Below are 11,879 nucleotides of genomic sequence, written 5' to 3'. Positions count from 1 at the left end.
TATTAGTTTTTTGTCGTTGTTATTGTTGTACAGTCCCTTTAAATAACAAACTACAGTTCCCAATGACATAATTTTACAGGAAGTTACACCATTTTGGCAGGAAAATAACAGCACAAAAGATAAGTATTTGGTGTGAATTCTGACATTTAGACATGTTAGTTGGTTTGTTTCACTCCAAAACGTTCCATTCGGTTTGATAAACTGTCAGTCCCTCTGTTTCCAATGAAAACTCTTCAGTCCTGTCAGAAAATATATGCAAATAAGTTCAATCAAATTATAATTGATTTGTTTTTAGTCATTGCCTGAGCTTGACCGGAACGTATTTATGATGTAAACTTATTTTATTTTTAATTACATGTATTTAGAGTAGGGGAGAGCGGGGTGATTTGTGCCAGGGGGGAAGTAGTTCCACCCCTTGTTTCTGGAAAACCATAGAAGAAATTGGTCATGTGACCACATAATTTTGAAAAGCCATCCATTTTACTCATCCTCCAAAGAAGAGAGACACATGGCATGAGAGGTAAGCACATTTTAGCTCAAAAACTGTTTTTTTCCTTTCAAAGTAAAATGTCTATGATCAAGGTTTTTTGATTGTAGTGTCTGAACAATTATATACAAGTTTGAAAACATTTCACATGTTTTAGTGCTTTAGCAGGCTACACAATGAGTCTATACAGTCAGCATGATGTTAGCTCTTAACTGCTGGATCATTATAGTTTTTCAAACTTGTGGGTCTGGGGTGATTTGTGCCAAAGAGCCTGGGTTAAGTACTCACCCCCACTTATGATTATTTTCAACATATTGTTAATTTGTAATTGTACATTGTACTCTTACATTTTAGCACTTAAACTATGTGACATTCTTAATTTTAGACCAAAACCCATCATGCCACGCACTTATAAATGGAAGACAGACAGTGCTTCAACTCCTCTTGTGGAGTTGGACTGAGCAGTGAAAGAGGTGCAACAGGGAAAGACCACGTCAGGTGGCAAGGGAGATGAAGATCTGCAGGATGACCTTGAAAAGATTCATGGAGAAGAAAAAGATAGGAGAAGTAACAAAGACGGGGTATAAGAGAACAGGACTTGCCAACCAAGTCTTCAAAGACAACATGGAGACAGAGCTGGCAGACAATATAAAGGCACTAGCAGCAATGTTTCTAAGGCAAAGTTGTAAGAAGTCTGTGGATGGAAAGCCCATCTTTACATTTAAAGGTCCCATGACATGCTGCTTTTTGGATGCTTTTATATAGGCCTAAGTGGTCCATAGTACTGTATCTGAAGTCTCTTTCCCAAAATTCAGCCTTGGTGCAGAATTTCAGTTACTACCCAGACAGCAAGCAGTGTCGTGTGAAATCCATGCGGGCCAGATGTGGGCTGGATCTGGGCCAAAACTATGTTGCTGTCTGGATACGAGCCAGTCCCACAATGAGCTTTGCTTAGGACGTGCCATTTCTGTGTCTGTAGCTTTAAATGCTAATGAGGAGGAGAGAGGCGGGGCAAGGTGGAGGGTGGGTGTGTGGCCTTAACCAGCTTGCGCTACCATGCGCTAATGTTGACAGTGGATGTATCGCAATGGCTCGTAGACACGCAGTCGCTTTTCAGTTTGACCCAGAATCTGATCCAGATGGAGAAGCACCGGATGAAGAAGTTGCAACTCAGCGGCTACAGCAGGACGTCTCCGAATGGTTAGTTTAAAATATTGTGTCTGGATACGGTACTTTAGTTGGTTTGTTTATGTATGCTGTTACAGTTATTATCATGTAGCTAATGCTAGCCATAGGCTCGGATGAAGGAACTAAAGAAATACTTCGGTGTTCATTTGTACATCCAAACACTGAGCAACTATCATGCTTTGCTCGTTTGCAAGCCATGATGTCTCTCGAGGAAAAAAAAATATTTTAGCTTGCCTCACATGGTCATATCTCATTTTCTCATGGGCGGGCAAAGCAGAGAAAGGGGAGGTAACCTTTCCCCGTATGACGACATAAAGGGAAGATTCCAGATTGGGCCATCTGAGCTTTCATGTTCTCAAAGGCGAAGCAGGATACCCAGGGCTCGGTTTACACCTATCGCCATTTCTAGCCACTGGGGGACCATAGGCAGGCTAGGGGAACTCATATTACTGTTAAAAAACCTCATAAAGTGAAATTTTCATGCCATGGGACCTTTAAAGAAAATAAAGGAGTCATCCCTAGAGGTGATGTGCTCAAGAAACTACCCACACCCCAAAAACTTGGTGGTACAGCCAGAAGGGAGCAGAGGTTTATATTCCCCTGCAGCATTGACAAGTGGGATGTTAAGTAGTAGGCCAGATCCAGACCACCTAGACCTACATACCCACAGGGGATAATCTGGAGAAGTGAGGAGATGGGCATGCCTCATCAGTGTTTGACTTACCTGCCATTTGTTTAATTTAGCTAACACTGATTTCAGTTTTGAGTTTGCACTATGTTATTAAAGAGAAGTTTTATTCAGTTTTTAAGTGGCCTAAGTCACAATAGGATGTTTAGAAATTAGCCTAGTCACTTTATTCTTATGTTACGTAATTGACAGACAGCGTCCTATGTATGTCAACTGGCATCTATTGCCAAAGCCTTTTTGCCTGAAATGATTCACAAATATCATATATTGTGTATTTAAGTTTTTTGTGTTTTCCCAAAAACTACAAAATATGACTTATTCCAACAGTTTAATAGGGTGACAATATTTAAATAAACCTTAAATGAGTAATTTTGTATTGAATTTGTCTTGCTTTCATATAGCATTACAGTTCATAACATTAAAATGTTCTGTTTTACTTCAGAAATCACTGGCACAATTTACCCCAACGTATTCTCCCCAAAGGCACAACTTACCCCGCACCAGGGGCAAGTTGTGCCGCAAGACCACTTTTTACCCAAAAGCTATATTTCTGAAACAATTTATTTCAGATCCAAAGTTATTGTTCTCAGGGATGCACCACATCCTGAAATATATGTACATTCTTAAGTTGAAGGCATTACTGTCATGGCCTCACTTTAAAGTCACTTTGAGTAAAAACTGGCACAGCTTACCCCACTTTCCCCTACTTGAGTCTTGTTGGTCAATCCATCCACCGTAACTCGATCTTCAGTCCGCTCATCCGGGTCAACAAAACAATAAATATAGGTAACATTAAAGCCATTTTGTGTGAAATACAGTGGGGTGTCAGGTTTGGTGACCCTGCTGTATATCTGCAGCTTTTCACATCAGAGCAAAGTGAATCTGGGTAACATTTATGCCGTTTTATATCAAATACAGAGGGCTAACAGATTGCAGTGACCTCTAATGCTGGAAATTGGTGACTCCACTTTAAATCTGTTCACATCAGACCAAAAATCTCTAGCAAAATAAATATATTTAGACATAAGTTGTAAAATAAGTGACACACTTGTGCAACCATGTGATAATGGAGAAAGCAATAAAATAATTAAATAATACTCAGGGAGAACTGACCAAAATTGCATGATCATGTGGTAATTTTCACCATTTGAAACCACCTGTACCGTGGTAGTACTAGTTCCACAGTACTTTTAGTAAGGGCATTTTGACATTTAGCCACATCTCAGAGACTCGGCGTTAATGTTGTTGGAATGCATGAGAGATTCACATGTTCACCATTACTATTTGCTGCTCCAGTTATTTCATTAGATGTTTCCCAGACAAGCAGCTCAGTGTCTGTGCTGCTGCTACGGACACGAGATCGCAGTCACATCTGACGGATTAGAATATCAAGGTGTAGGAGAACACCATCATTTGGAGCTTTAGATTTATGCATGTTTCTGGTGACTGCAGCATCTTCATAGCAGTTCACAGTGGATGCATTCTTGCAAAGGTTAGTGAAAGACATCATTTATTAATCCGGTCATTGTAAAATTACTTAACAGGGCAGGTCTGAATTTTTTGATAATTGCAGCATTACTTTAAACCAGAAATACTGGAAATGTAAGTCTTTTCAAATATGATTTAATGCATGTTTTTGACAGGAGTGGTTATTGGTGACAGACATGGGTGCTAGTTGGACACAGAGCTGGAAGGAGGAGTTCAAAGTTCACAAACTCCACCTTCTCACCTCTAAACCAGAGCTTCTGCTTCAGCCACGGGTGAGTTTGAGTCACTAAACTTCATGCACTGACACAATGATTTGTGTGGAAGTTAGTTCAGATACGTATATGCATGATGGAAACCCTGCTGGAAGAATCGGGCCAAAGGTTTTTGCTGGTCCAAGGTTGTCTAACAGCCCTAAATGATTTGGTCTGATAATGTACCAAGAGAAAACCAGATCTACTTGGTTGTTAGAAAAACAGATCCACTGGTTATGTCAGCAAGGCCACCAGTTATAATTTACGTGTAGATAAATGCATACAGGTGCTGGTCATATAATTAGAATATCATCAAAAAGTTGATTTATTTCACTAATTCCATTCAAAAAGTGAAACTTGTATATTATATTCATTACACACAGACTGATATATTTCAAATGTTTATTTCTTTTAATTTTGATGATTATAACTGACAACTAAGGAAAATCCCAAATTCAGTATCTCAGAAAATTAGAATATTACTTAAGACCAATACAAAGAAAGGATTTTTAGAAATCTTGGCCAACTGAAAAGTATGAGCATGAAAAGTATGAGCATGTACAGCACTCAATACTTAGTTGGGGCTCCTTTTGCCTGAATTACTGCAGCACTGTGGCGTGGCATGGAGTCGATCAGTCTGTGGCACTGCTCAGGTGTTATGAGAGCCCAGGTTGCTCTGATAGTGGCCTTCAGCTCATCTGCATTGTTGGGTCTGGCATATCGCATCTTCCTCTTCACAATACCCCATTGTTTTTTTATGGGGATAAGGTCAGGCGAGTTTGCTGGCCAATTAAGAACGGGGATATCCTGGTCCTTAAACCAGATACTGGTTGTTTTGGCACTGTGTGCAGGTGCCAAGTCCTGCTGGAAAATTAAATCTGCATCGCCATAAAGTTGGTCAGCAGCAGGAAGCATGAAGAGAAGTGTTTTGAGTTATTTGGGTGATTAGAGTGTGGCACCAGGTGTCTTCAATATTGAACCTTTTCACAATATTCTAATTTTCTGAGATACTGAATTTAGGATTTTCCTTAGTTGTCAGTTATAATCATCAAAATTAAAAGAAATAAACATTTGAAATATATCAGTCTGTGTGTAATGAATGAATATAATATACAAGTTTCACTTTTTGAATGGAATTAGTGAAATAAATCAACTTTTTGATGATATTCTAATTATATGACCAGCACCTGTATGTGTAAAATATAGGTTACAATGTAAACATCAGTTTCCAAAATTCATCATATTGAAATATGACATTGAAATAACTGTTTTTGTTTGCAGTGGGATATTCCTCCATTGTTGTGGCTTCTGTACAGATTTTTTATGCTGGTCTACACTTTCAGCTGGTTTATTTACACGGCTCTTCTCTTCAACACACCTAAATTCCTCATTTTTCTCAGCCATATCTCATACTGTCTTATGGCTATCTACTATCTGGTTTCTCTTTGTAATCTGGCCTGGGCTTTCTTGGAAATCAGATGCTGCTCTCACCGAGTGAAAAGAGGTAAAATTGTTGTGCAATGTGTTGCTGATCACAGATACCACTGATTGCCACACAGATCCCACACAGCGACTTTATAAATTATTCTAAGTCATGCTTAAAAAGCATTTAAGTCATACTTATGTTATTGCATTATAAGAGCAAAAAAAATAAAAAATCTTAAGAGAAGTACAAATTGAGTATTCACAGAAGTCAGTATGGTTTTGCATTGTGTTTTTCAGCAAATATATTTATGAATTTAATGATTTGTAGTTGTAGTTCAAATATAAATGCATTACTAATATAAATGCATTACTGTATGGCATTTAAATCTGTTCACTTCAGACCAAAACTCTCTAGCAAAATAAATTAAGTTAAGTTAAGTCGTGACGTATTGTCAAGTATGGTGACCCATACTCGAAATGGTGCTCTGCATTTAACCCATCCAAGTGCACACACACACACACACACACACACAGTGAACACACACCCGGAGCAGTGGGCAGCCTTGCTCCAGCGCCCGGGGAGCAATTAGGGGTTCGGTGCCTTGCTCAAGGACACCTTAGTCATGGTAACGAAGGTGGAGAGAGTGCTGTTCATTCAACAATCCCCACCTTCAATTCCTGCCGGCGCGAGAATCGATCCGGCAACCTTCAGGTTACAAGCCCGACTCCCTAGTATATTTAGACATAAGTTGTCAGCAGTTGTAAAATAAGTGACATACTTAGTTAATAGTTAGTTAGTTAGTGGAGCCAGTGAAATTATTTGAACAGAATTTGAGCTCAACAGAAAAAGTCCTTATTGTTGGGAACAGCACTATTTTGAGCTTTTTAACAGTGATTTCATTTAACCAATGTTGCAGTAAAATCCTTTGCTTCAGTTTATACATATGCCATTGAGTTTGTGTTGTTTTTTTGTTTTTTTCTCACCAAGGCTGCATTTATTTGATCAAAAATACAGTAATATTGTAAAATATTATTACATATTATTCCCGTGATGCTGAATTTTTTGCATCATTACTCCAGTCTTCAGTGTCACATGATCCTTCAGAAATCTAATATGCTTATTTACTGCTCAAGAAACATTTCTTATTACCATCAATGTTGAGAACAGTTGTGTTGCTTAATATTTTTGAGGAAAATGTGATAAATTAAGGATTCTTTGATGAGTAGATAGAACAGCATTTATTTGAAATAGAAATTGTAAATGTTTTTACTGTCACTTGATCAATGTAATGCATCCTCGCTGAATAAAAGTATTAATTTCTATCATTTATAAAAATGAGCAATTAAAAAAAGAGGCCTATACATGTGTTTCATGCAGTTCTTTCCTCCACTAGGTGTCAGTAGTGAATGTGAGAGCCTCCTTTCTCTCCCCGTCTCTCTCACCGCTGCTCTCTGTCTGCAGTGGTTCTTGCATTCTGTGATGGGCTGTTGTTCATTTGCCGTCTCCTTTCTATACTGGACCATAATTCACCCCTCTGATCAGGACTCCTTCACAGCCTTCAACATCAACATCCATGTTATCAACAGCATCCAGATCGCCGTGGATCTGTTGTTGTCCTCCACACCCGTTCATCTCACTCACTTCTTCTACGCTGTGTTGGCTGGAGCCCTTTATGTCATATTTGCTGTTGTTTATTGGCTAATGGGTGGCACCAACATGTATGGTGAACCCTACATCTACAGCATTCTTGATTTCAGTGGGAGCCCCCTAGTGGCAACGCTTTGCATTCTGGGAGTTTGTCTGCTTTGTTTACCATCCTGCCACTTTGTGCTGTGGAACCTGCAGATGCTGAGGGAGTGGATGGTGAGCAGGGAGGAATCGAGGAGAATTGCTTTAAGGAGGGATGTTTGGTGGCGGGTGAAGGTGTCTGGAGGAATGACCTTTGACCTTGTGCCTTCACTGGATCCAGCAGCCTCTGTGTTTGAGACGAGCAGGAGGACAGCCATGTTGGAGGACCAACAGTCTCAATCACTCAGTCTTGTTTGAAGGAGTTTCTGGTCTGTCTGAAGATTCTTCTAATCTCTTGGAAAACTTAATCATAAACTCTTTGGACTTGGCTCTGTTTGGTCCAAATGTTGTTGGTCTGAAATGTCCTAAAACAGTTTTCAGGAAAATCAACCCACACTGCGCAAAAAATAAATAAATAAAAATCTGAAATTGACAGTAAAAAATGGCTCTCAGAAAAAAGAGGTACACTTTTGTACCTTTTAGATAGTAATATGTACACTTTAGGTACTTTTAAGGTACCAGTATGGACCCTTTAAGTACAAAATGTACCACACCAGTGACAGCTTACCTTTTTTTCTAAAAGTGCAGCTGTGGTTTTTCAGAATTATAAGAAATAATATGGTAGCAACATTTTAGGTTTTCATGTATTGAACTTTACATACATTTATATTAAACAATAACAACATATTTTATGAACTGTTACAGTATTAATATACAAACCTATACTGACGTACTAAAATCTGTTTTGTACTGTTATAATACACTGACATCCTTCACAGCTAGCTTTTCCACTAGCTGAGGTGAATACTAAGATAATATTGAAGGTACACACACAGATACAAAACACACTAAATAACACTAAATAATGCAATAAACATTAATTTAACTACATAAGCTATAACTTAAAACACTAATGTACATGTATGACAAGAAAAGAAAAAAACATGTGGTGTCACAAGTGTCATGTGGAATTCTGGGAACGTCATTTTACGTTATGTATTACTGATTTAATAATATTTTACAATTACATCTATCTAAAACTGTCGCTTTAGAATTACAACTTTTTATCATATAAAAGGGAATTTACCATTAACCAATTAACAGGTTTTACCATAGAACTTTACAGTCTTTTACAGCTAAAATTACTCTTTCTTTCTTAGCAATGGTTTACTTGTTCTTGTCACTGTATGAACTGGGACAGATGTATATTGTACACAATTTATGTACATTTTTTCAGATGTTATGACCTAGTGTTTCATAATTGCAGCCACAATCAAATGAACCAACCTGGGATTGGTAGAGGGTATATCTGGAGATATCTTTCTCAGGCCTAGATCAGAAAAGATCTGATGATGAGAATATGTGAAAGAAATGTATTATTCAAGGTTTAATGATGTGAAATCCAGGAGCACAAGCTAAGAATTAAGTTGATGCAATAAACATGTCAAGCACTAGATGTCAGCAGTGTATTCTAAAATAAAATTTCAGATAAAAATATAATTCCACATATACACTCCTGCTTATATGTGAGCTGACATCAAAATGCATTTAATGTCTGATATTCAGGAGGATTCAAAGGATGTGCCCACTTCGAAATCTTGGATTAAATTTTTTTAATTTTAAATGTAAAAGTAATTTCAGTATTTACAGTATACATACTAAGATTGTTTTTTAATTTATTTGCCTGAAATTGTTTAGCTCCTTTTTTCTTTTCTTTTTTTTAAATTGATTTAGAAAAATTCCAAATGTAAGCGTTTTGTAGTCTTATTTGCCCCAATACATATTTAATTGGACTTAATAATTAACCAGAATTGTTGTCAGAGACATGTTGTCACGAAGAAGTCATGTGCTATTCATAATCCAGCCCAGTTTTTATTATAATTTTTTTTGCATTTAATATTTTGATATTTTGCAGATATTTAGCATTGTTTTGCATTTGTATTTTGCAAGAAAATATATTTTACTATTATACTACTGGGTACATAAATTCTTATTAATGTAATAATGTCAATTAAATTACTTGGGTGTGCTTAATAATTGTCATGGAAATAATTATATTAATAATAATAATAAAAACTAAATATAATGAATTATTTCATGTATATTTCATGTATTTAAGATTGTTAAATGACTCAGTCTCAGTCAGAGCAGTTAAAGCAGCAGTGTTGGACTGTGGCCTGTGGTCTCGTCTGGTGTCTTTCAGAGAAAGAGGATAGTTTTCCCGCTGTATTAGCATCGAGTAGGAGTGTGTCTGTGCTGTTTGCCCTTCAGCGCTGGTACAATAACACTCACGCTCGGTTGAGAGGGGTCGTGGCAGCGGCACACAACGGCCTTTAGCCTGAGTCACTCTAGTTGTTTTTGGGCTCTCATCTCTGCCATCATCATGACCCCTGCTGAATCAAAGCTTTCAATATCTGTCTGTGTGATTCAGAGCTGAGTCAGAGCGCTGAAGCAATGCCACTGAGATGCTAGTGTTTGCTATGTGTGTGTGTTTGCTTTTATGATTCATCCTAGCTCAAAATTTCTCAAATTTGTGCCTTTGGGTATTTTATAACTTCCTCATATTAAAAAAATATTGAGCCATAACTTGAAGGAGTGTAGAGTTTTATTTTTTTAATAACTACAACTTTGTGTGTGTGTGTGTGTTCCATAAAGGTTGATAGATTCATTGATTCATTGATTTGGCACACAAAATAATTTGACATGTCTGGTTCCTGATGTTCCCTACATTTAGTTTAGTCAACTTGGTTTCTCTTGGGTTCTGTAACAAAATGCTTGTCTTGACTTATGTACTTACAAATTCACACACACACTTCCCTTGTGTTTTGTATTGGAACACTGTATCCCACCACATCTAAACAGATAATTGATGACATTCTGGAACTTTCTCACATGACATGTACTTTGGGAAGGCGCATGTTTATCAGTCCAGGTTTGTTTTCCAGTGTGGATCCTTTGAAGAGAGTCTCTTTAAAGAGCATTGATCTGATCTGTGGACCCACACGACCAAGGTCTGTGTACATGTGAGTTTGTTTTCGAGAGGTTAACTCTAGCGTCTTGATACCGGTTCTGTATACTATCTTGTTGTTGCACCTTTTTTTTTCAGTTTGGATTTTTTAGAATCGTCACTGATGGTGTGACAAGGCTTGATCTAATAGTTATGGATGCCAAGCTCTACTATATACTACACAGAGAGTCTCCAATTGAGCATTGTTCCAAATCAAAGCTGGATCTGATTCAACTTTTGTGAGGGCATATTTATTAGGAAAATAATGAGGAATTGAAGTGTTCTTTCTGTGTTTAGGTTTACCGCTTTGATTTTTTTTTCGGAGGTGTATTTACTCAAACTTTCTGAACCGACCTAGAAATACTCCAGCTTTCCACGAATCATATCAAGTATTCACAGCGCTTCACGTTTTCCGCATTTTGTTATGTAACAGCCTTATTTCAAAACAATACCCCATAATCACGTGAAAGAAGTTTGTTTGAAATCTTTGCAAATTTATTAAAAAAAACAGGAAAGAAAAAAAATCACATGTGCATAAGTATTCACAGCCTTTGCTCAATACTTTGTTGAAGCACCTTTGGCACCAATTACAGCCTCAAAATTTGAGTATGATGCGAAAAGCTTTTATCATCATCGTTTGGCAATTATCTGCCATTCTTCTCCTCACCTCTTCACCTCTCAAGCTCTGTCAGGTTGGATGGGGGCAGACACATTTTCAGGTTTCTCCAGAAATATTTGATTGGGTTCAAGCTCAGGCTGTGGCCGGGCCACTCAAGGACATCCACAGAGTTGTCTATAAGCCACTCTTGCTGTGCGCTTGGGGTCATTGTCCTGTTGGAAGGTAAACCTTCTGCCCAGTCTGAGGTTCTGAATGTTCTGGACTAGGTTTTCATTAAGGTTATCTCAATATTTTGGTGCATTGAGCTTTTTTTTTTCTACTTTGATGTGTCGCTCAGTCCCTGCCGCTGAAAAACAGCCCCACAGCATGAGGCTGCTACCGGCACACTTTACTCTTGGGATGGTCCTCTGCAGGTGATGAGCAGAGCTGGTTTTCTCCAGACATGATGCTTAGAATTGAGGTTCATCAGACCAGAGAATCTTGTTTCTCAGAGTCTGAGGGTCCTTTAGGTGCTTTTTTGCAAATTCCAAGTGTTTCAAGTATGTCTTCACTGAGCATAAAGCCCAGATCGGTGGAGTGTTGCAGTGATGTTTGTCCTTCTGTAGGTTTTTCCCATCTGAATATATGATCATGGAGCTCAGCTAGAGTGACCATCAGCTTCTTGTTCACCAGCCTAGACAAGGCCCTTCTCCATCAATTGTTCAGTTTGGCCAGGAGGTCAGCTCTAGGAAGAGTCCTGGTTGTTTCAGACTTCTTCCATTAAGGGTAACAGAGACTATACTTGCTTCTGTGAACCTTCAATGCTACAGAACATTTTCTGTACCCATCCCCAGATCTGTAATTAGAGGTCTTGGACTTCATGGCTTACCAAAAAGTAGTATACTTCAAGTTTATTTTATTAAGTATACTTAAGTAAAGTTCAAGTATATTTTTAAGT

General features: G+C 38.0%; 1 protein-coding gene across 2 annotated transcripts; it reads left to right on the top strand.

Moving 5' to 3' along the window:
* Nucleotides 1–469: 469 nt before the first annotated feature.
* On the top strand, nt 470–9,846 carry LOC131541897 (uncharacterized). 2 transcript variants are annotated; one of them, XM_058777901.1, is made up of 6 exons: nt 470–520; nt 873–1,687; nt 3,660–3,855; nt 4,007–4,123; nt 5,384–5,606; nt 6,922–9,846. In XM_058777901.1, exons 3-6 carry the CDS (start codon nt 3,793–3,795, stop codon nt 7,572–7,574), a joined length of 1,056 nt encoding a protein of 351 aa, XP_058633884.1. In that variant the 5' UTR covers nt 470–520; nt 873–1,687; nt 3,660–3,792; the 3' UTR covers nt 7,575–9,846. The 2 variants fall into 2 exon arrangements, with proteins under 2 accessions (XP_058633884.1, XP_058633885.1); XM_058777902.1 differs by lacking the exon at nt 3,660–3,855.
* The last annotated feature ends 2,033 nt before the right edge of the window (nt 9,847–11,879 follow it).

This window comes from Onychostoma macrolepis, chromosome 06 (assembly GCF_012432095.1).
Source record: "Onychostoma macrolepis isolate SWU-2019 chromosome 06, ASM1243209v1, whole genome shotgun sequence".
In the NCBI taxonomy this organism is placed as follows: Eukaryota; Metazoa; Chordata; class Actinopteri; order Cypriniformes; family Cyprinidae; genus Onychostoma; species Onychostoma macrolepis.
This window is presented reverse-complemented; position numbering and strand designations above follow the sequence as displayed.